Source organism: Ylistrum balloti, unplaced genomic scaffold, assembly GCF_031769215.1.
Source record: "Ylistrum balloti isolate Yb309-2 unplaced genomic scaffold, AGI_CSIRO_Ybal_v1 Utg369934, whole genome shotgun sequence".
Taxonomy (NCBI): Eukaryota; Metazoa; Mollusca; class Bivalvia; order Pectinida; family Pectinidae; genus Ylistrum; species Ylistrum balloti.
In genome coordinates this window covers 328424-354389 of record NW_026782045.1, presented here as the reverse complement: position 1 = coordinate 354389, position 25966 = coordinate 328424, and the positions used below count along the sequence as shown (strand labels likewise).

The following is a 25966-nucleotide window of genomic DNA, read 5'->3' as shown; positions in this document are numbered from 1 at the left end:
AAATCCTTAATGAAGGCCCGTAATAAGAAAATTCATCCTTTAAAAAAAAAAAAAAAGTTTCAGCATAGCACACGTGTTGCTTCGTTTAACAGATTTACACGGGACCGCTCCGGAAATACTAACACGTTGATTACTATTAAATCCTTCAACTTCCTGTATTGTAAACCTAGGGAACGCAACCTAATGGTATTTTATAATCGGCGGTATAAAACCACACCATATGTGATTAACTGTGTCTGGTTATCGCGAAGGGATTGTGCTGTACAATTATTGAGATTTAAAAAAACATAATATCTTTCAATTTTCTAATGTCATGCCGATAATATCGTAATTTCTAAAAAAAAGTAAGACATAGTATCATATTAAAAAGATCCGAGACATCTTACCATATTTAGATCAAATAAAATCTACGAAATGACGTACGGTTTATTGACCAGGAAGTAAGTGTCCATTATCACATTTTTTAAAAAACTTACAGATATTTCACGGACCAAAGAGGGTAACAATGTATACAAGAGAACGCTTTCTTTCTAACGACACTCTAAGGTAGTTGGCAAGTCGACATTCTATATAACATGTTATTTAAATGTATGGTCTGTATATGGAAAGTAAAAAGAAATCTTTGATGCAATCTTTAGAAAAACAAGCCCGAATTCACTACTGTTTCCGATACAATAGTGATCTCGATGATCTAAAAACGCAAGCAATATGCTAACAATGCGTTTCTATTAGAAGGTGAACGTGAACACACAATATAAAGCCGGAAACAGGCGTGTTTACTTCGGGAGGTATTAAGGTGAAGAAGAGAAAGAGTTTTCACGAGATTGTCCATAAAAAAACGATACCTCGCCATCTTGTTTTAAATCTTCTCCTTCGTCGGCCCTTTGATATTTTTGTTTTTTATTTTGCGTGAGATTCGAGAAGCTAGATCATTGTGATAAGCTTGGTAGCTCGGAGAGTTAATTTGTGCCACAAAAGATGTCGGCTAGGTTACTACATGTAGATGTGTTGTTGTACATCAAAAACCACCTAACATTTAACCGGAGGAACAAAATACGTCTGATCAGATAAAATTATAAAATGTCAAAAACTTCATTTTCCTCAGAAGTCGATGTTTGTGCAGCAAATGAATTAGGGGCATCTAAAGGGATTACAGAATGATTTCTTTAAGGCACCCGACTTTATGAAGGCTAGTTTTAAATACAGCGTTTTTTGTTTTTAACATTTTCTTTTTCATTTTTTTAAGTAAACAATTGCAGGTAAATAATATAACACTTTTGGTCTCTAACACCAAACCCCCTTGTGGGTTATGCATATAGTATGACGCATGCGCTCTTCCAACTAGTGAAAAGATAACGTATTTGCTTGTTTTTGTTTTGCAAAAGTTTTACAGAAAAGTAAAAAAAAAAATCGTCCTGCAGATAAAACCTGTCGTGCTTACCTAAATGATAACAAAATCAAGTGGATTGTGTCGTAATGGCTTTGTGGGGCTTCGTGCCCATGTAGTCCACAGCTCTAAGGAACTATGTCGGGGGAAAAAAGGATGGATATTCTACTGTTTTAATATAACGTGAATATTATTACAAGCAAATATGTTTCCAGAGGATTTAACTTGGATTATGGAGACAATAAAGTTTTGGTAAGTTGTTGGCCAAGCTAATTGTCACGTTACATATTCTTGTTTGGAAACGCGTTTTCTCTTGACTTTTAATACGCTTAGTGATATTTTCTTTGTCCGTCTTTTTGTTCGTCCGTCTGTTTAACCGATGTCTACTTTGGGTACATAGTGGAGACGTAAATGTGTGCCCGGTTAATATATACATGTTATATGTTACTTTATTAGATATTCTGTGCTGTAGATAGTGTGTTCAATCTTTGGTATGAAATTATGTGATATATTTATAGGTATCAGTATGTTTTGGTGACTTTCCCGGTTTCAGTTAAAGAATGCGATATCAATTTTAAATTGAAAAATTACTCATTCTTCTGGAAAAAAAATCAATTCGATATTTCAGCATATCAAAATGTTTTCATTTTATTATCTTAATGTCGATTTCATTTTGAATATTTTGGCAACAGCTTAGTATTTGTTCCGCAACAACCACCATTAACCTACCCACCACCAACCAACAGCTCTCCTATTATCCCCATTGGCTGTCTACCAGACTCTAAATTCTTCTACAGGATTATCTCCCCTTCGTTTTCAATTATCTCCGTTTGTTTTCAGCTTTGTTATAGCTTGACGAATTAATAATTCCCGAGATTGAGATCAGTCTTTCGCCTACATAACTGGCACATTTCATTGTGCTAAAAGTCGCACAACCTTTTATGCTTTAACCATATACTTGATCGCATTAAATAACAATTTCAGAATATTTGTATCGACACTTTGGTCTCTGATGGTTTTAAAGTCCCGAATGAGACAATGGATGTAATTACTATATAGTCGTTCAAGGTATCCTCGAATTTCTTGAAAATGTGGACTCGTTGATTGCTTTTCTACCAAGAAAATGTAGATTTTATTATCTAGCATTAGATCTGAGATCCGTAAAACATCCTCTTCATTGTTTCTCAACAGGAAAATGTGCTGGTTGTTATTTCTTATGGGGCCTGTTTCTGGTTTCTTGAGACGTGGCATTATGGCTCACAAGGAGTTGAATTATATTCCTGTACGTCAAGCCTAATTTAATGTGTTTTTTTATTTATTGATTTGATATCACGGCCCTTAAACACTATAATGGGACGTCCGTGTGAACGATTTCATGTTCCCTTGACAAATCTTCTTCGCTAGCATGGCTGGATGTAAAAAAAACATCATTGGCGTTTTATTCTGTTCTGTTTCAAAGTTTAATTTGATTTTCTGCCAGAGTTTCTCTTTGTGAATAAGTTGCGTATATCTCTGTGGGACCAATGACATTTACAGAATTACATTAAAAATATTCCACTGTGCCCATTCTTCTCTTGCAATTATAACTGTATGAATGAAGTGGAATGTAACCTATTTCAAAGTAAGCTGATCGAACTGTAAAATTGGAGGTTATGACGGTATGTGATCCTTTTGATGGTTTTCAATACTTTAATGATGGACATTATCTGTCTTTGGAATGAACAGAATTGAAAACATGAAACCCTAAATTTACTGAAAACTTTCTATTTTTAAACATTTTATTTTATACTATAATCAAAAACTAAACCTGAAATTCCATGTCTATATTGTACTGCATTGTACCCCCGCCCCCACCCCACTGGAAAGTCTACATTTTATTGACGATCACCTATTGTCATAAATTTTACGCATGATCACTAAACTTAGAGACCCATCATATTCTCTGAAATGAATATTCATGATTTTTCGAGGGGAACAATGTAGTTCCTCTGCAACATGTTCTTTTATTCTTATACAAGTAGGGACAGATATGACGTAAAAAAACACCGCCATATCGTGACTAAATATCGGACACGTTGTTTTCAATCATCGCCTCTTTTCTCATTTCAATCGTGTTTTAATCGAAACTTTTAATCTGTCGTATTTTTCAGGTCTGGCATTTCAAGACGACTTTCGGAACACAAGGACATTCGGGGCGTTTCTAAAAGAATGAAGTTTCGTCAGTTGAATCTGAACCCGTTCCTCCGCGGCCGGTCCAAGTCCAAAAAGAAAAACGCCAAGAAGTCGGACCATCCAAACCAATCACCCAAGAAAGGTGACAGTAACTCGGTGAATCATGTGACCGAGCACCGTGACCCAAACAACCCCAGACAAGACAATGTATATTTTGCAGTACGCGAGACAGACATAGTTGACCTTGACCTAACTCAGGGTTCATCTGACGTCATTCAACGGGAAGATCAAAGTCAACTAGAGTTAAGTGTAGATATAAAATCTCAATATCGACTTCAATTGGACGACTACTACTATCCTATTGGAAACGAGGGTAGCGATTTTCAGGAGGAGCGATGTCATTGTGACGTCAGATCCGGTTTCATCAGGTGTGATCATTTCGTAATTTATGGAGATGAAAACCAATATTCGAGCGGCGGAAGCCTCCCAGACAGAGCAAACATTGATATCGATCCATATTCTAACACAATACGTAAAGTCAGATCTCGGATTAAAACCAACCCTTGGCTACCGTCACCAAAACTGAGTCCATTATCTCTTACGTCTCCTTCTGAAGTTCTGAGCTCGTCCGACGGAGATTCCGGAAGTGAGGACAGCCCTGACGAAAAGGTTGACGATTTATATTGCGACAATGAAGACGCTTTCAACGACAAGGAGAACGTGAGGGAACAATCTGAGAGCGTTTTAACGGTGACAAATGAAGCGGGGAATAAACCTTCGCTACAAAGTCGACTCCAGTTACAGGATTTAAACTGCCGATGGTCCATCATTTCTGAAGGGGACATTGATTTGACCTCCCCAACCATTGAAGCTCTGCGTGAAAGTTTTTCTAACCTGGAACACAAAGTTAGCTTTGAATACGAAGATAAAGTTGACTCTGCCTTGGAGAGTGACGTCACGGCTCCACAAAGCATCACGTGTCTTTCCATAAACGATCTTCTTGACGACAGCCTCATCCAATCAGACGACACTTCCAGTCTCCAAAGTTCAATGACGAGTTCAGAAGATATTTCTAGCGTGGCTGAAATGTCATCTTCTCGTGAATCTAGTGTTATGACGGAATCGGAAATCGGCGCTACCACGGAGTCAGAAAACGGAGACAATTACGAGGATTTATCTCCCTTAGATGGAGATCATATGTCAAATGAAAATGCATTCCATGTAAAAATGTGCAATATGGACGATTCGATTGATGCGGGATATTCCAGTTTGAGCCGAGACAGTCGAATAAGCTCTGATTCTGATTCTGATAGTTACACGACGGAGAAGAAATTACGGAGTATTAGATCAACCACAGATATCAGCACATTCTTCGAGGAGGAGGAGGAGGAAGAGGAGGATGAGACGGAGGAGAAAAAGAATCACGAGAAAGATATTGACGACGAAGGATCAACTACCGACACATACGAGAAATTCGCCAACGACTTGCGAAAATGTAACGCCCCTACAAGCAGAACATTCTCCGAGGTAAGATCAAGTCTGGAAGAAAAAGTGAAGCAACTTCGACTGGAGAAAATGGTTGTCGAGCAGAAAATCCGGGAAGCACAGGAAGCAGAGAAAATCCGACTCCAGGAGAAGCTTCGATTCAAACAGCAAATGTCGGAACAGCGGAAAGAAGTTCTGTTACAGACACTGAACGGTCTGAAAGATAAGCTGGAGAGTCAGTCGGAACGCCTGGAACATAACTATTCCGAGGTAATCAACATGCAGAAGAAATACTCACGGAAACGTCACCCATTTTTGTTTGTGGTACCAACTCCAGTGTCATCGTAAAGACTAGCTCTGCTAAGTGATTATGTCGATATGTCAATGTGTATTCACGTTCTGTGGAGGAATAACACAATATTATTCCTACAGTGGATTTAATGGATTTTATTAATTGTTAACCGTGACACCGCGATTCGTTTTCCTATATCTCACAAAGATGTGCACCAGCAAACCTGTCGTCGTAGATCTTGTTCCTGCTGTAACTTATTGGTCCATCTGTAATGTGAAAAGCGACATCGTATTTCATAAAATTATTAGACGTCATCGTATTTGGTGTTCCTATTATGACATCACTGGAAAATGTGCACTCTATGACGCGCCATCGTAATGTGTGTTCCTGCGATTATGATATCACTGAAAAATGTGTAAAATGGAGTTCGTAACCGTAAGTCATATTTACTGTATAACATCACTGGTAATTGTGTACTATAGTATATAAAACTGGCCATTGTAAGTGGTGAAATAGCTATGACATCACTGGGAAATTTGTGCTATCTGACGTCATCGTAAATTCGTGTTCCTGCTATGACGTCACCGGATATGTATCTTATTCTACATCGTTAAACGTGATTGGTGTTCCTTCTATGACAACGCTAGAAATGTGCGCAGACTAATATGTTGTGATGAAATTGTGTTCCTGTTATGACGTCAACAGAAAACGTGGTCTAAATATTGCGTCATCATAATTTTGTCTCTTTATACAGCTTACTCTGGTAACTAGTGGGACGGGTTCTTTATATTTGTGTATGGACAAAATGAACAGCCAAGAAAAGGAATGCCCTGCATGACGTAACAGTGACATTGCTTGATAAATCTGTTTTGCGATCGTAGGAAGTGACGTTTTCCAGATGTAAATCGAATGACAGACGGAGAGCAAAAATGGCAGCCATCTTAAGTTACATATCTTAATACCAGAACACTGTTTTAAAGACGGATGGCTTATGGTCGCTCTCAAGACGTCACGGATAAACTCAAGAAATGCACACCTTATCATAGAATGTCACGTGATATTGTAATGACGTTGCCATTTCGCTTTATATGTTAAAAAATTAATCTATGGTTTTCATTGAATTACGCATGCGTCTTATGGCGGACAGATAATTGAACACTTGGGAATTTCTCGACCATCAGCTATATTTTCGTGTAGTCTTTTTTCATGTAGGGTCTTGATTATAAAAGTATTATATTTTTTGTTAAGCGTCTTCAGAAAAGAGACTACAACACATGTTTGGCTATCACCAATATTTCGCCTAATTTGAACAGGTTTTATGTAGTAAATTATGATGCAGTTTTCCGAAGGTCGAAACACCATGTCGTGTCCTCGGACGATTACGTAGACTTAAATTGTCACAATTCGTATTAAAGGCGTTACACCAATGTTTATGTTGGGGTGAACTAAGATATAAACCAACGTAAAAACCCGAGTATGTTTATTTTACACCCTCTGGGGAGTTTTCATTGGTCAATATCTAAATTGAGGCTTGACAAATATTGCATTTGAATCCAAACCTCGCTATCTTATGGAGCCAAATCAGTGACACGTGGTTATCAAGAACCCCCTGTCGACTTAGTCAACTTTTTGAGTAAGTTCGGATTGTCACACTTTCGATATGGACATTTAATATCCATTGTTAAAGCTGTATGGTTGAGATTTCCTACAAACGTTTGATGTTGTAGTGTTTAATTTGCGTTTTAAGTAGGAACAAATCTCCTTATATCCCTCGAAACCCGGAATCAACTTGTCCAACGATTTGAACAAGTTCATTAGGGTCAGAGAGAGACAAATGTTTACTGTTGTTTATTTATGTTGAAGTGCTCTGTTGATATTTATATTGTTTTCTTATGTATATGTTTGGCGATTCAAGCGTAGAAGTGATCACGATTTTATCATCACGTTGAGAACAAAAATGGCGGTAGACTGAATGTCTTAAGTGAATCTGAATCTGAAATCACGATATACTGCAACAAATTCTAAACAAATTCTACTTAATAAAATTAAAGTCTGATCTTTTTTGTTTATACAATATCGCGCTTTAGGTACCGAAATTTGTACTGAAATTAGAGCTACGTTTAAGTCCCCTAAATTTATAATCAAGAAAAATGAAATGACGCTGGGGTCATGTTACCAGAAAAAAAAAAAAAAAAACGGCGTGAAAGCTTTAAAAAACTTCCACTTGACAATTATATATAATTATTGATATATCGAAAACATTTTTTGTGCATTTTAGGAAATGGAAACAATATGAATTCACACAATAGTGAAAGTTACTAAAATGATTCGATCGCTTCCACGGTTGAGTGATGTTTTAATTAATTACGACCGTGATTAGTGCTCATTGTTAATTTATTAATGTAAATACTAAGTTTGTATATTTTATTGAAATACATCTTGTTTACGTAAAACTTCAACTTCGACAAGTTTCTCTTAAAATACTGAACCGATCAAATGATTTATTTGGGAAAGAAACTGTTTTTTGTGTATTTGACGATTTTTCACGATTAATTGAAAAAGAATTGTTCGGAAGGAATGTGTAAATGTACATAACTGATCAATAAATTAACATCCTTTTATCTTTATTGTGTTTACTTAAACTTTCATCGAAATAAATAAGTTTTATTTGTAATCTCAAATCACGTTCTTTGTTCTTTTATACCTTGGTACGTGAAACAATGTTGACAGCTGGTGCGTAACTTCGAGATCCACAGAATGATCTGACGTTACAGGACAGGTACTTGGGTGTCTGGATTCTCCTAACTGAATATGTTTGGCAATTTGTTTATCACGGCGTTCATAGGGAAATATTTTGATTTTGACAATACTTTGAAAACTCGCTAAGTATGGTTGCCAAAATATATAGAACATCCGGAATACCTGTTTTCGGCTTATAGGAAAGACAGCTATTTCAATCCTATCATCACAAATAGTCAACGGTTCGTGAATGTATTCAAGGAACGGAAACGATTTCCAAAAAGAATGTTTCACTTAACGAAATAATTTCCTTTCTATAGGCCATAGAATCCCTTTAAATCAAAGACGATTTGATCGGAACAGTCCAGCCGAGTAATTGAAAGCATACCGGATAACAAGCATCCGGTTGATTGTCAGTTTCAATAATCAGAATTTCGTATTGATTAGTAACTAGTTGAAATGACAGGAAACTCCAAACAAGTAAGCATAGCTGGCTAACTTCACTTAACGAATGCCAGAATCCGCTCTCTAGAATAACCTGTATATATATGTGTGTATGTGTTTGTGTGTGTGTCAATATACCATGCCCATTTGAACAAATGACAATTTGGTCGGTTTTAGGTTAATAGAAAAAGGAAAATTATTTCGGATTGAACGAAGTGCTGGATTACAGGGAAATTTGGATTAAAGTGTAACTTGGATTAAAGAGTCGTGAAAATTTCAGATAATTGAGAATTCCGAATTATGTATATTTCCGGATTACAGAGAGTTCAACTTGCGTATTACTGAGAGTTCCGTATTGCAGAGAGGTTAGGATAACATGAACTATTAAGTATATCTAACTCAAACACATACATATCATGTACTTGTTCAAAGATATCTATTTTAGAAAAAAAAAACACCAACAAAGTTTTACCTAGTGTTACATACACGTATCACTGACATTTTGAAATTTTAAATAATTGCAGCATTGACTTAGAGACATATATGAAACGTGATATATATGTACTACATGTAACTACAATAGCAGCTATCTTCTGTTTAATAGAGCATTATAAATGCAGGCTACAGACTCCCGTTATCTCGATAAAATCTCAATGTGGACACGCGCAGGGACCTGGCATAGCAGTGCATGCGTGAGAATGCATTGTTTAGGAGCGGAAGCCCAATCTAGGTCGACCCCACCAAAACATTTAAAATCAATTGTAAAGAAAAATCCTCACGAACCACGTCACACAAACACCAAAGTAAGGGTTATGGAGAGCTAATTAATCATTTCTGTAGCAGGCCGTATTTTCCCCGAATGATGAAAAATGAGAATCTTAATGCCAATATGATAGATCTGAGATAAAAAATCGATAAATAGTGACTGGGATGGGAAAAAGTAACTCATATACCCCGGCTGAGATTTGGGACTTCGATAAACTGTCATGCTACCACTCGGGAGGGGTAAAAGATGTTTGATAGAAATTATTCCGAATGATATACGACTCGGCCGCCATTTTGAACCGCGTGAGTCATATGCGTGCTAGAAATCAATACAAACCACCATGTAGTTCAATACTTTCCAATTTGTCAGCTTTATAATCAACTGACATATTAACTAGATTTATATCTAAAGATGTTTATACATCAAATCAATATTTCAACGTTACTTTAGTTCATGTTAGATAAAATTATCCAATTAATATGTTAATTATAACCGTTTTTGAGAGTTTGCAAGTTGGACATGATTTATCGTCAAGAAAACCAGACTTTGAATTATTACACAAATATGAGAATAGGAAATATCTCGGAATAATCTCAAAGGCTATTGTCCCTTCCTAATCGAACTAAATTGTGTTAAGGCCAGTGAAAAAGGGACCAATATTGTTGATAATTATAAAAGAGTTCCAAACAGGGGGAATGATTTGATAATTATATCAAATGTATCTGGCATTTCGTTAGATATTTATGACATCTGATGTATGAAGCTGACTTTGTTATATATTCTATATTTCATGATTCTTTCGCCATTTTGAACAGGTATTGTTAACATATCATATAACACATAATTTTTCGACACCACGAATCACTTCACAAATTTCGTAATTTAGCGTGATAACTACATGGTAAATCCTACAACTTACAGAAATATATGGTCAGTATTATTCTGCCGGTATTCAAATTATTTTCCATCTTGCCTGTTGTAAGATAATGCTAATTGTGGTACGTCACTGCTCGAATGGGCGACTGATGCTTAGGGAAAAACGAGTTGATAAGAAATTGGATATTTCAGTAATACACAGTGTTCAATTTATAAAGACGTATTAGGACAGAATTAGAATGTTAAAAAACGTGGCAATCTGCAATTTTTGAAAAAAACGTATTGCTGTATGTATATATGGTGTGTACCTATACAAAGAGTATAGGTATCTGCAGTTTCGACTAATTGAATATTTTAGAGGCTGTTAAACACATTCCATAGTAAAAGTGACGTGTTCATAATGCCAGTTGTCGATATTATGATACTGACACACATTTATTCCAAACCGCCATTCTCATACATCGCTTTCTGATATAATCTTGGAAGGCGTCGCCTTGGATCTTTGTTTTGCTACATTACCTGTTATCATTACAGTGGGAAAACACGTGTCTCACTCTCAACGGGGATATGAATCCGACATCCTCTATAACATTGAAAACACGTCCTCAAAGTGAAATAATAGACTTTCTCTTTCTAAGAAAGTCATATTTTTGTGTGTATTTTCATGGACAAAGGGAGCTAACTCGATGTTAGTAACATTCGTTTCATAATGCACGGATACAAATGAGGTTTCAACGTATCTATTATATGATTATATACTATTATATACTCTTTATGGAATTATGTTTTATCTAATCTTGAGTGAAAAGTAAATAGATAAAGTTAACTGATAAATTCTTACATTTATACGTACTAATGATTGTTCCGGGTTACACAGAAAATTGACCTGCGATATTTGTTACGAAGACTTATTACGAAGTGAATTCATATGTACATCGATTTTTTTTCCAATGTATGAGCACTCTTTTCCTGTACTGATTTGATAGTTAATGTTTTCAATCATTATATTTCCATATCGGCCGCCTTTTTTCTTTCCGGTTCATGGTGACCGTGGGAACTTTGAGTGGTCACATACCAAACGTCTGGCCACGCGCGGTACACGAACACGGAGACAAAATCGACTGTAGCATTACAAAAATGCTTTATTTACTGTATCAGATTATATAACGTTGTTGGTACAAATTTTATAATTGGGATTGCACAAAACTTGATTGATAAAAAATATATTTATGGATATAAAATTTTGACAAGCATTTGATACAATAGCATCATTTCACAATTACGATTAAATATTTCGTCACACAAGATACAATCTATCACGTGAACATGAGGTGAACGGATGTCTGAGGTTAATTCTCCCCTGAATTCTCGTGTCGTTAGTGGGTATCCACAAGTGTATGACCTTTGGAGATCAATGCGTGTCAAAATAATACTCTCGTGATAACTAGTCATCCAAGCTTATCAGAATGAATTCACATATTACTAGGTAAATGCGTCTTTGTTCCTGACAAAAAAAAAAGAGATGATTTTGAAAAAAAAAAAAAAAAAAACAAACTAGAACCGTTTTAAACGTCTTCATATTTGCAAGTGTACAGAATAAAATTCAACTCAACCAGTTGTTGGAATTATATATTTTGTTGTTGTTGTTGTTGTTGTTGTTGTTGTTGTTGTTGTTGTTGTTCTTCTTCTTCTTCTTCTTCTTCTTCTTCTTCTTCTTCTTCTTCTTCTTCTTTCTTCTTCTCTTCTTCTTCTTCTTCTTCTTCTTCTTCTCCTACTTCCTTCTTCTTCTTCTTCTTCTTCTTCCCTTCTTCTTCTTCTTCTTCTTCTTCTTCTTCTTCTTCTTCTTCTTCTTCTTCTTCTTCTTCTTCTTCTTCTTCTCTCAAACCGCAGTTCGATGAAATTAGGACAAAAGATGAACAAAACAGAGACTTACAAGGAAGATTTTAAATACATGTATTCTAGAAAATTATCGTCTTCTGCTTCATTGACGTCATGATGAAGTCATGCATCATTGGTCAAGAATATCGGACGTCTGATGTTGAAGTAAGATGAAGACTAACCTGCACATGCGTACTTTTTCTCAGAAGATACATTTATCCCAAGTAATACTAGGTGCACATCCAGGTAATGCAAAACATAACGCTTACGTCACTGTATTTGAGAAGCCGATAAGGATCATATAAAAAAGATCAAGCCGAGATATATATTTGATTTTAGATAATAATAATCAAGCGTTTTTTTATATTTCGCACCTATGAAACAAATACAACGACAGCAATTATATGTATTTTACACCTTGTTGAGACAAATTACGTTTTCTGACTCTCTTTTCGTTTCCAGTCTTATCATCAAAATAATTTTCGTGCCACTACTTTAGGTTTCCCATCATATTTGAACAGTTTGATTTGTAGAACTACTTCCTCACTACAGCTTAGATTACAAAATGAGGTGCCAGCTGGTAATGAGGGTCAGGTCACACTGAACTCTCATAATCTCTACACGTCAGCATTACATCCCATCCGGTTATATCATCAAATAGACAGATTACATGTCAATACAACTACATGTAACTTAAAAATATATCTTAAACGTGTTCAGATTTTCCCATCGCGGTAGGCTATATTTGTACCTGTAAGAGATAACCCGATTCCATGTTAAGTCACCGCTTAGATTATGGAATAGGGACAGCAGTGCATTAAAAATCATGAGAAAGGAAAAGATGAGATATGTAGTTCTCTAACTCCGGACAAGCAAATCCATTTTTTCCTCTTTTTCCTTGACTCACCATAGGGTTGAGGCAAACCACACGTGCTTCTTACACGTTCTGAGAACGATTTAGGTGACGTCACTAACGTGATCCGGAAGTGGAACTATTTTTATGAGGTCACTCACAACCACTAATTGGTTTGTTACTATATTCTTGTACTATACTCAATAAATAATTAAACTCAACCAAATATCGTGTTATCAACAAGATTTAATTCGTCTTAATCTTAAAGAAATATATATTTACAACATCAAGACCATTTTGGTCTCTTAAGTGTCTCTTGAGAGTAACACAAAGAAAATCAACACGAGCATTCTACACAGAGGTCATAAATTAGACCACTGTTGAGTTGTGCAGTCAAACAAAGCATGCACATTCTTTCTCCACAGCTAAATGAGCGATAACACTAATTCTTAAACATGCAACACAAAACAAGCATTATGCCAATCTAGTTTTGAAAGCCTCATATATATACTCGTTTGTACCATCTCATTTCGTGTTACTTAACAATAGTCAACAAGTTTGGAATTAAAGCAAACTATGTTCTGAAATCTCCATGAGTGTTTACCTATCTTTGGAGTGTTTCTGAATCACATCAACAGTAACGAGACCCTCTTTTCTGACTCTGAGAGATAACGAAGGTTTACATTCCTGTGCGACCGAGGTGATTAGGTTCTTATATAAGTGTTTGGTCACCGACATACACGAGAGAGAAGATGGACATCATGAACCTGCCAGTTGTGGTCAGTCTGCTGGCTTTGTCATTTGTGCACGCAATTGATTTCGTTGATGATGTGAGGCTTGCTGAGCTCGTTAAAGAAAGAGAAGTTAGGAGTTCGAACGCCCAGGAGGTAAAATCCAATATTACCATTTTTAATTGAAATTTATCACGTGATTTCCTGATTCAGTCTGTCAATATACTTGGGTAATGATTTCATTTGTCACGCGAATATCTTCTTATTCAGTGAATTTCACTAGAATTGACGTAACAGATTGTATTGCATTCAATGGAAAGATCCAAACTATGCCTTGATAATCGATCATAAGATAAACAGGATCTAAAATTCGTTAACATTTGATATACAATTTAAGAAATTCGTCACAAATGTGTCATTTTAAAGTGTTAAGAGCTAGATAAAAGATAACAGATCCTAAAAATCATTTTATAGATAAAAGACGAAAGGAAATGTTTGTATACATCTACATTTATCAGTACTTGTCATGTGGGTGGTTAGTTGTGACTTTAAAAATACCTATGAACTATTTTCTGAGTGTGTCATACTATCGATTGTGAAATGATGACACAAACTTGTACCTTAGATTTTTACATTTATCAAATGAGCGATTGTTAAAATAAGACACACTGTAATCGCACAATCAATCAGAACATTACTGTGGTGGCTGTTAGTTTTACTAGTGACGAACCAGAAATCAGTGACACTACACATTTTTCACATATTCGACAATTAAATTTTAACTAAATCTAATGATTTTGCCTTATTTAAATATATTTAAGTTAGAAAATGGTGCTTTATAATGCACACTTGTTTTCGTAATCTTGCAAATTGCGGAAAATTTGAAATGGCTTCAAACTGAAATTACAAACATGCAATAGATTTGAAACATCGCAATAAAATAATAAAATGTTGGATTATTTTTACAAGGACAACTTTTTAAACTCGTCTGTCTGTCTGACACTTGATGTATGTGTAGCACTTTAGTATAATATTTTTGTGTTTTATTTACCGAAAACAATTTTAAAAGATGAAAATTTTACAGGTATCAAAACCGACGCCGACCCGCCATTTTGAGCATTATGCTCAGCTGGATTCTGAGGGCAACTACTGGTTATTTTGGACCACCAATGACACTCACGTGACCTTTGAGACACACGTGAATACTCACGGCTATGTTGGATTTGGAATCTCATCGAACGGAAAGATGTTTCCTGCTGACGTCATCATAGGCGGGGTCAAGGACGGTCAAACCTACTTCAAGGTATGTCATGATTGGTTTAGAATGGACGAAAGTACGGACGGTCAGACCAACTCAAAATCAGCCAATGTCACAGCGAGTTCCTCAGTGCTTTTACAACGTAAACGGATTGTAAAAAAGACATGTACGTGAATATAATACCTTACAAACTGGCTTTCTAATTTGTTTCAAGATCATGTATTATCGATTAAATAAATCCGAGTACAGAAAATGGTGAGCAGTATTTACATAGATTAGCAAGTCAGATTTCACCATGTTGTTTAACGTGTCCCCACCGTGCAGCCTCATATTGACACAGCTTGGGATGAAACTAGCACGGCCTCTCCATTTCAACTCCCAAGGGCAAACAATACAACTTAAAAAAGATATGGGAAGTTTGCACTATTTGAGGCCAGTAAGGTAGTATGTACTTTCATCGTCTACACTACTCCCTCTGTTACAAGTCTTCGTTTACGATATAGGTTTATGAGCTAAAAGTGACATCTCCATCCCAGTTTGTACCCTTGGGATAGAATAGAAAAGACAAATCCAAACGAACCATGTACCAACAGAGAACATTTTTTGACTAAATGAATCTCCCCTTCCTGGTCAACAGTTGTAAGGTGACATGTAATTCCCTTCTTTCAAAGGTGCGTTACTTGTATGTCTTGTTAAAGATAAATTCCGATATGGCCTGGACGTAAAACATGTAATGAGATGTATTTTTAAATGTATCTAATTTTAGATTTTCCCTAACTGCATTTTCTAACCTTTTTTTTATGAGTTTACAGAAAAATAATATGATTGGTTTCGTTTCACAGGACTACCATACTACCCAGCATGCACCACCGATAGTCGACCAATCACAAGACTGGTTCCTAATCGCTGGCAAGGAAACTGCTTCCGGTACCGTCCTTACCTTTGTGCGCAAACTCAACACATGTGATAGTGTTGGAGATATGGTGATCACGGTATGTTCTACCAGAGCTAAACAACGCTACAATTTCATCATTTGATAGAAGTGTGCATTGTTCCACTTTGATGTCGTATCTTTTTTTCTTTTTTTTTTCATTTGAAAAAGATCAATGACGCTACACATGTAAAACTATATATATATGAACATGTATCATCTCCATTAACTTTTTAATGTATGTTTTTTGTCGTATTTGTATATATATTTTTTATTTTTGTCACATTTCCGCATTTTAAACAGGATGACACTACTCGAATCATTTTCTCTTACCATCCCGATGATGTGACGAGTTATATCCCGTATCATGGCGCCACCAGACGTGGAACAAAGAGTGTCATGCTGTTGTCTTCTTCTCTGACAGCCGATGATGTCCATATTCCCTCCGACACGGTCACATTTGATTTTCTCCATGACAATGTGAGATTTCATTATGCTAACACTTATTTCTGTCTGCTCCTGCCACATAAGTTATCATTATACTAATAACTTCCTATTTCTTATCTGTGATGGTATGTGTTTCACAGGTGAAGGTCTGAGGTGTGTGCTTCGATCCTTATCTGTGATGGTATGTGTTTCTCAGGTGAAGGTCTGAGGTGTGTAGTTCGATCCTTATCTGTGATGGTATGTATTTTTCAGGTGAAGATCTGAGGTGTGTAGTTCGATCCTTATCTGTGATGGTATGTGTTTCTCAGGTGAAGATCTGAGGTGTGTGCTTCGATCCTTCTCTGTATTGGTATGTGTTTCTCAGTTGAAGATCTGAGGTGTGTAGTTCAATCCTTATCTGTGATGGTATGTGTTTCTCAGGTGAAGGTCTGAGGTGTGTAGTTCGATCCTTATCTGTGATGGTATGTGTTTCTCAGGTGAAGGTCTGAGGTGTGTAGTTCGATCCTTATCTGTGATGGTATGTATTTCTCAGGTGAAGATCTGAGGTGTGTAGTTCGATCCTTATCTGTGATGGTATGTGTTTCTCAGGTGAAGGTCTGAGGTGTGTGCTTCGATCCTTCTCTGTATTGGTATGTGTTTCTCAGTTGAAGATCTGAGGTGTGTAGTTCGATCCTTATCTGTGATGGTATGTGTTTCTCAGGAAACCGAGATCACCGACCGTTTTGTTCTGTCTGTTGTGTTATTGTGCCTCTCGAACGACTTTCAATATGTAAGCTGCACTCTACAGCACTTAATTAACCCTGACTATTCATGGGCGATAAACGCATTAAGCAAAACAAACAGACTTCCTAAGTCCAGAACCAGATCTGAAAAATTAGATTTATTTTTAATGTAAACATGTTTTCTTGTTATAAACAATGTTTTCGTAAGCCATCTTTATGTTTCTAATCAAAATTGATAATTCTTTATCAACAGTTGCATGTTACCTCTGACACGACAACCTATTCATGTCGAGCTTTTAAGTTTCCCAGCCTTTCCTCAAAACATCACCTGATTAAGGTAAATACAGTAATATGCACGTCACGTGATCATTTCTGAATAAATGGGTAATTCAACATGAAATGAAATTTATTAATCAATTTATCATATTTATCCATTTATATGATTTTATCTAAACAAATTTATAAAGCATGTATAGAAAAGTATCGAAAATAATGCCAAAAATATGTTTGTATTTTCTTCAAAGCGCAATCAATTTTTTTAATATGTTTACAAAAGAAGACTATGCGCGTGATAAGTACGTATACTTTTCCGCAGTATGAACCAGTTGTAACACCCGGAAATGAACTACATGTGCACCACGTGCTCATCTTTAAATGTGACAAAAGGGCTGCTGAACTGGCTTCATATGATGGCACAACCTTCCGGTGTGATCATTCCGGAAACGTACCGCAAGCTCTACGCGGTTGCTTGAGTGAGGTGGTGATTGCCTGGGCTATTGGAGGCAAAGTACGTTGAAAGAATGAATTTGAATTAAAGAATATATGACGAACCTAGAACAGAATTATAATTAGTTATATAATTATGTTTGAGCTGCTTTGGATTGTAACCAATGAATTTGCATACTTAATATTTTGAGCCACAGCGTAGCAGTGTACAGCGTAATCCAATATTTGAAATGATTTTTTTTTTTAAATTTTAATATTCAATGCGCTATCATCAGTTTCTTTCCACTGTGCAAAAACATTGTCACCAAAATAGGTATTCTACGGTAATTCCAGTACTGATCTAATGTATATGGAGTTGTGTTTACTTAAACAAGCAATTTTCTTACCTTTTCATAAGGACAGCACTTTTCGTTTACCTGCTTAAGTTCTGGTGGTACAGCACATCTCCTTACGCTTTTTGTCGAGGTATTTCCTATAAAGCGTCGTTGAAGCTCAGATAGAAGAATGGTATTGCACTATTTTCTTGTCAATTTGTAATTATAGGCGTTTTACTACCCTCCGAATGCCGGGTACTCACTCGGCACAGATGTCGACCCCGATTTCTTCGTCATGGAGACACATTACGACAATCCAACGGCTAAAGCAGGTATGCTAGTTTACATCGTGAAGATCTGTCTTTGAGACGGTATAGAGATGAATCTCGAATTCTCTCGATCACACAACTTGCCTGATGTGTCATGCGATATGGTGCGTAAGACATTACAACACCACAAATAAGACGTCATTAATAAATCACGTCTTGATGACGTCACATGATTGTCTACGTATCGAAAAAAAATATACTGCCCAAACATGCTGTATGATAAACAGTATCTTATACCCGTCACGGTGTAATATATTTTAAACTTCTTACATAATTAGATTTTCCACTCTCCTTTGTCACGTGGTTGATAGCTGTCCTTCGTGTAGCCATATCTGGGGTCGGTTATGATTACTCTCTTCTTTCCAAATTTTCGTTATCCTATCTACTTTCGGTCTTCGGTAAAAGCAATGTTAATCAGTAAAACTATTTCATGATGTGACGTACAATCTCTAACACTACTGCAGTTTTTTTTCCATATACCTAGCCTCACAATCAGTTCATATGTAAGTTTAAACGGATTCGTGAATCGATGAACCTCTAAATTCATGTACGTACTGTGACTTTATCTCGTTTGTGTGTTTTCTTCCAAATTTAGAGTAAAAGAAACATACGTCTGATACGTGATAATATATTTTTATCCTATATTTCCTTTCATCGATACAATATCTATTCAAAGCAGAATCTAACGTCGACACTTGAAATCAACTACTTAAGATTTCACAGACCGGCAATAATGTCAAAGGCTTAAAAGTCGCATGACTGGCAGAGAAAAAAATGCTTTTGAATTTAATTCGAAAGGTATCTATTATTTTGAGAAATACCTCAGATAACACACTTTTGAAATTCCTTGTTTCTAAAGTTGCAGCAAATTAAAAAAATCGCTAAGCTGTTGTTACCTCTTATCAAGCTTCGGGCAGCTGGGGCCTGAACGCCACCATGTAATTTGCAATTGTGACTTTATTTTATTATTTCATCTAATTTTGACGTCACAAAATCTTATATTACACGAGATAAAATGCAAAAGTGCAACATTGTTACAGGAAGTGGCAGTTATTAAGTATCCCCTTATTCTGCACATTTGTAAAGCAAAATAAAATTAAAGATTTAATCCTCAATGACGATTTCATCTATTTTTATACAAGAAAACAGAACACTTGATCTTGATAAAATGTGTACACATCACGTGTTTGAAGTTTGCATCCTGATAGCATGTCAAGGTCAATGAAAGATAGTGTGCACGTGTGATGAGTTAGTCATCCAAGGACATTTTTGTAGTGAAAGAAGACCCTCCCCCATAAAAATCAAAACAAAACAAAATTATGTTTCTGATGTGAAATTATTAGGAACTCAGCATATTTCTCTTGTTTCTCGTCACGTAACATGCTCATTTGAATCCATTCTAGACATTGTCGACAGTTCCGGTATCCGAATCACTATGACACCAACACTCCGAACACACGACGCCGGACTTCTTCAAATCGGAATAGCCGTTAGTGATAAACAAGTTATACCCCCTATGGAGGACGCATTTGTCTCACAAGGGTATTGTCCTTCTGAAATTCTCAGCACGGTAAGTGAAAAAAAGCCATGCTGAAGTTAATGAAGGATGGGACGCACGGGTACGTTTAAGAGTCCAAAATTAATTCAGAGAGCAATAGAACTTTATCAATTTGTCCAACACATTAAGTAGCCTATGTCACAGTACCAAACTTTATGACTTGTCTATTTTTATATCAAAACGTTTAAGAAATGACATACAAACTTCCATTAACCTACGGTAGGACAATTTGATTAAAATTCATGATATGATCTTAAAGTCGAATCTCATACCACATTGATAAATATCCTGGTAAAAGACGAAGATGTATATTAAGATCACATCAATAATATGTATTCTTTAAAAATTAAATCAGTTTGACCGACATTTTTGTTGACATTATCACAAAAAATATGAATCTCTGAAGGGACTAGTACCTATTGGTTTAAATTCAAACTCACAGAGAATGTTACTACTAAGAAAATGAAAATTCACAATCGAAAATGTTTCATTGATGCACATGTACCGTAAAGAATGTTTTCTTCATCAACTCGTGGTTTTTGACAGGGAGTACCATCAGAGGGTATTAACGTGTTCGCCATGGTTCAACATTCCCATCTCCTAGGGACACAAATGGTCACACGTCACTACCGAAATGGAAGGGAGCTCGAACCCTTGGCAGCGGATAAACATTACGACTTCAATTTCCAAGACATGCGCTACCTCCCCAAAATGAAGACTGTGCTCCCTGTATGTAAATTCAGATATGGAAAAAAAATGTTTTAACGAAGATATTTTGCGTAGCTTACGGGACGCCTTATCGCGGTGTTGGGAATAGAAGCTTTTCCGATTTTCAACTGTTGTTGAGCAACATATAAGGATACGGCTCTCATAGGCTATTCTTGTTTCTTAATGTCTACTGCCGGCAGATCATTATTCAAATAATTCAACTATGTTAAGAAAGGCCAGTTAAAAACTGTATGCTGTCTGTATATATCGTTTTAATTTTGCAGGGAGATAAACTTGAAGTGAAATGTGTTTACGATTCCAGTCACAGACGGAGACTAACACTGGTAAGTGGTAAGAGTACCACCGATTTAGGCACTCACTATTGTTGGTATACAAAATAATTTAGATGTATTGTTTACATCGATATTGTGTGGTTTTTATTGCCATTATTTCTAGGACAAAACATTGAAAATGCTTCGTGTATGAAATCTAAAAAATAGGAGATTTCACGGTTCATTGTTGACATGGAATGCTCAGGCACCTGTATATTTTAATCATAACATTTTCAATGCTGACTTAACTGATAGTGCAACCTGAAATGGTAAAAATCCTAGTGATACTAGCTTTTCATTTCATATCTCTTTAAAGAAAACCGTAGCATGTTGGAAAAGCTTAATTCCGTGTCATAAAAATTCTTAGATAAAACAATACAACGGAAAGAAAAGCACACACGCGAAAATAAATGTTATATGTCGATCATATGTATGTAAAGGACAGGGTAGATTGAGGACGATGGATCATCTGTGACACCCAACCATGCCACAGATCACAAAGATCGCTACAGCTTAGTCCGTAGAGCATCGGATCGTGTTCAACCTGAGAGGAATATCCGAGGTGTCCTGATTCGAACCCTGTTCAGATGGGTTTGTATTTATCAGGAAGCTGATATCACAGATAAGTCTGTGCTGTCAGGGCTGTGGTCATCACTCTTAATACTTTGAAAAGCATGCGACGGAACTCCTGTGTGCCGTTTTGTTTGGTAGACGTTGACACCGCCTCAAAATGCTTACAAACAGACTGATGATTGTAACTATACAAATGGTTGTCATTGTAGATGTGTAAGATATATATTGAGTGAACCACTCGCCACTATTCTTTTACTTCAGGGAGGATTATCTACCCAAGAGGAGATGTGCCTGTCCTTCATCGCTTACTACCCGCGCATGCCCCTTGACTCATGTTTAAGTCTTCCTCTCTACAACACGTTATCGTCCGATCCTAGAGATGTTCAACATATGTTTAATTCTTGGAACTGGACAAATCCCTCAGTGCGATCAAAATTCCAGACAGCCTTGGATAACTCGATCCACTATCATTTTGGTATTGGTGAAGGTGCAGCAGTGAATGTAAGTTTTTAAAGTAATCTTTCTTCATCAGTCATTAGACCAAACATCCGGCGTCCTTGTGGTAAAGTTTAGTGACTTTCGCTATCTGTCAAGCTCCATTGTTATTACGAGCCTTTGCATGTGTATGTATAGTAAACGCAATTGGTTTGGCGCAATATACTCATTGCGTGATATCAATTGTAAACAAATAAGTTCAATGATGAATAGGCACATTTACCGAAGATGCGATAAAGTCATTATACCAGAACTACAACTGGTGTAGTAATGTATAAAGCACTGTCACTTTCTAGCAAATTAGTTCAACGGTGAATTAGTATTTTCATAACATATTTTTATAATCAACATATGAAAAATGCCATAAGCTCAGCGCTACACGTTCAGAGCAGAAAACACTATATGTACTTTACACATATGTATTTAATTACACAATCGAGGCAAGATCGATTTTGGTGACATGATTTATATAAGTGCGCAACAATTGTTTCTTAAACAAATTCATCTACTTCTAGGCTATTTATCACACACAGACACACACACACAGTCACACACCCTCACACACACACACACACACACCCTCACACACACACACACACACACACACACACACACACACACACACACACACACACACACACACACATATATATATACTATACATTACACAAGTGTGATCTCTTATAAAAAGCTCATTTTAACATTTTACTACGGTTCAATTATAGATTTTAGAAAGGTCAAGAGAAAAAGAAAAGGTAATACATACATCTACTGTTCTTTTCACTCGCAAATTAAAAAACTACCCTTTCTAGTCCTTGTGTATTACTTTTTTTATAATATGTAGTCTTTGATCAAGCGAAGACCGGAAATATAGAGTAAAATCCAATTTGCATATTCAAATAACTCATTTAAATATGTTGTACAATTTGGACATAGTGACGTATTAAATGTCCCCTTTTTAGACAGACTCTCTCCCACTTTCCTCCCTTAAATATTTTTTCTCATATTGGTTTCATGAAATCGTCTATGTGGGTGTAGCGTCATTAGCATACACGGTGCTGATTCACTTAAAATTCAAAGCAACCTATTAAAGCAACCTATCGAAAGGTATTCACATTTAAAGTAACAAGCCACGAAGCAATATTTTCGCAAAAAATTAAAAGGAAAAATAAAGCTGAAATATGGGGATATTTTGAAGCTAATGAGTTCTGGTGTAGTGAATCTGTTTTACATACGTTCAATATACGTTACCCTTCTCATAATACAAAATGATGTTATCTAAACATAGTTAAAAACAATTAGTTGAATGAGTATGGGAACCGAATTTGATTGTCACAATTTACAAAATGTAATACCCGACATTACTTTGCTGTCTGATTCCGGTAGTTTTCTTAAAGTGGCATATTTAGAAATGAATGGTTTTCCTGTTGTATATATACAATACAAAGGCAGGATTTCATGAAGTCTTCAAAACGAAGCCAAGTGTGATTTTCCTGGCAAGCCTGGGATGTCACATGAACAAAGCTCCCAAAGGTAGTGTTCTCTCTATATTCCTGATCGCCGATAAAATATTGAACGTCCGTTACGGTCTGCTGTATTTCGATACATTCGAGGTTTTTTTAAGGTTTGATTTTAGTCTGAGGTATTTATCAATGCATTTCTATTCTTTGCCGTGCTTGATGTTAATCTGTATGTGTGGTTCCAACAGAATGGTTTAATCCTCTTATTGAATTTCTAATAAGTATGTGTTATGATATAGGGACACTAAGTATGGATGACACACACACACACACGTTTACATTTTCCATGAATTATGTTTAATCGTTACAAAAGCTCATCCTGGATTTAATTATATGTTAGTAGCTGGTCACGTGTAATTAAATGAATATAAAAAGTTCATTTTAACATTTTACTACGGTTCAATTATAATTTTTAGAAAGGTTAAGAGAAAAAGAAAAGGTAATACATACACCTTCTGTTCTTTTCACTCGCAAATTAAAAACTAATCTTTCTAGTCCTTGTGTATTACCTTTCAATAATATGATCAAGCGGCACACACACACACACACACACACACACACACACACACACACACACACACACACACACCTCTCTCTCTTTCACACACACACCCTCCCCACCCACCCCCTCCACTACACATATACACACCCTCACACCTCTCTCACATACACACCCACCCTCCCCACCCACCCCTCCCCCCCACACACGCCTCACACACACACACCCTCCCAACCCACACCCTCCCACACATGCACACACCCTCACACCTCTCTCTCTCACACATACACGCCCTCACACCTCTCTTTCTCACACACAAACACCCTCACACCTCTCTCTCACACACACATCTTACACCTTTCTCACACACACACACACACACACACACACACACACACACACATATCTCTCAGTCACACACACCCTCCCCACCCACCCCCTCCCCAACACATACACACACAAACCCTCCCCACTCACCCCTCCCACATACACACACCCTTACACACCCTCCCCACCCACCCCCTCCCCCCAAACATACACACACACCCTCACACACACCCTCCCCACCCACCCCATCCCTCAAACATACACACACATTCTCACACACACACACCCCCACCCACCCCCTCCCTCACACACATACACACCCTCCCCACACACACATTCTCACACACACCCACACACCCCACCCACCCCCTCCCTCATCCACACACACCCTCACACACACCCTCACACACACCATCCCTCACACAACCCTCCCTCATCCACACACACCCTCACACACACCCTCACACACACCCTCCCCACCTAGCCCCTCCTCTCACACATACACATATATATGCCACACACTAAATACATGTAATTCATGTGTAATTTCAAAACCAACATGTTTTTTCAGACGCATGTGATGACACCGGAGCATGCAACAAACTACCCGTACGTAGCTCCAGAAGATACCAGATGTCATACCCACGCTGGCCCTGTCCCTAATTTGGCTTTTCTTGGCAGAAAGAAGAAATGATTTGATTGACGTAGGCGTGAGGAAGTAACATCACGAGCATATGCACAGCTACATGTCATACAGAAATATTATTAAAACAATTATGCTCAGTACCTCTGTAAATTGAACAGTTGATCTTGCTTCACGAAGAATAATTTACACGTCGTTCTTGATACAAATATCAATTGAATAAATAAAAATTATTCGTCATTCATTTGCATTTTATTATTCATTCTACAAGAAATAGTCTTAATATAGAAACAAACGTGAAAACGATTGACTTGAATGTATATGAAACATCAATAAATTCCAAAGTCAATTACCATGGCAACATATGAAACATAGGACTATGAGAATTGTCTATGTATTTCAGTAATAAAACAACGTTTCTGATAGGTCCATGAAACCCCAGCTCTAATGTCGTCGTTCATTTATCTGTCAAATTGATATGATGACATTTCGTTTTATTACTGAGTTGTGACATTTATGTTTCCAGCTCCGTTTCGATAGAGATGTAATGGTATGTTGTAAACACTGTACAGTACAGAAGGCACACAAATACATAGTGCCCACATATACAAATTTAGAATAGAACATACTGTACAGTAAAACAGTGAACGAAAATACATCACTCAACCGTTCCTAGGTAGAGGACAGGATTATGCTAAGGACCTGAGATGTTGAAATCATTTGAATGGGAGTAATAAGATTCGATAATTTGGCCAAACTCACCGGAGATATATGCAGTCATTGTTTGAAGGTACGCGTTTTTACAAAAAGACACAAAGGTAAATATCATATGTAATACAAACTGGTTATAAGATTGTAGAGCAATGAATAAAGCTGTCTCGTACAGCCGTTTTGGCTTTCTAACACAGTCAGTGACGCTATGTACCGGAGCAAAGGATTTGATCGAAGAAAACCCAAAGGA

General features: G+C 36.7%; 2 protein-coding genes across 3 annotated transcripts in view; both read left to right on the top strand.

Moving 5' to 3' along the window:
• The window catches only part of LOC132547127 (deoxynucleotidyltransferase terminal-interacting protein 2-like), a 61967-nt gene extending 53950 nt beyond the window's left edge, over window positions 1-8017 (top strand). For both annotated transcript variants that reach the window (XM_060210883.1, XM_060210881.1), the window contains exon 2: window positions 3538-8017. In XM_060210883.1, the coding sequence (XP_060066866.1) occupies window positions 3596-5392 (1797 nt within the window). In that variant the 5' untranslated portion in view covers window positions 3538-3595 and the 3' untranslated portion in view covers window positions 5393-8017. The remainder of the gene's footprint in view (window positions 1-3537) is intronic.
• Window positions 8018-13644: 5627 nt separating this feature from the next.
• On the top strand, window positions 13645-25115 carry LOC132547100 (DBH-like monooxygenase protein 1). The gene is made up of 12 exons (XM_060210855.1): window positions 13645-13779; window positions 14708-14926; window positions 15724-15873; window positions 16116-16292; window positions 17235-17318; window positions 17577-17768; window positions 18251-18353; window positions 19754-19920; window positions 20455-20637; window positions 20901-20960; window positions 21783-22022; window positions 24934-25115. The coding sequence occupies exons 1-12, from the start codon at window positions 13645-13647 to the stop codon at window positions 25054-25056; spliced, it is 1833 nt and encodes a 610-aa protein (XP_060066838.1). The 3' UTR covers window positions 25057-25115.
• Window positions 25116-25966: the final 851 nt, after the last annotated feature.

Excerpts from the sequence above, each read along its gene's own strand:
- LOC132547100 (XM_060210855.1), top strand. The coding sequence starts at position 13,645 with ATGGACATCATGAACCTGCCAGTTGTGGTCAGTCTGCTGGCTTTGTCA. Across the intron at positions 14,927-15,723 it reads ACGGTCAAACCTACTTCAAG|GACTACCATACTACCCAGCA; the intron begins GTATGTCATGAT and ends TTCGTTTCACAG. Across the intron at positions 19,921-20,454 it reads CTTCTGAAATTCTCAGCACG|GGAGTACCATCAGAGGGTAT; the intron begins GTAAGTGAAAAA and ends GGTTTTTGACAG.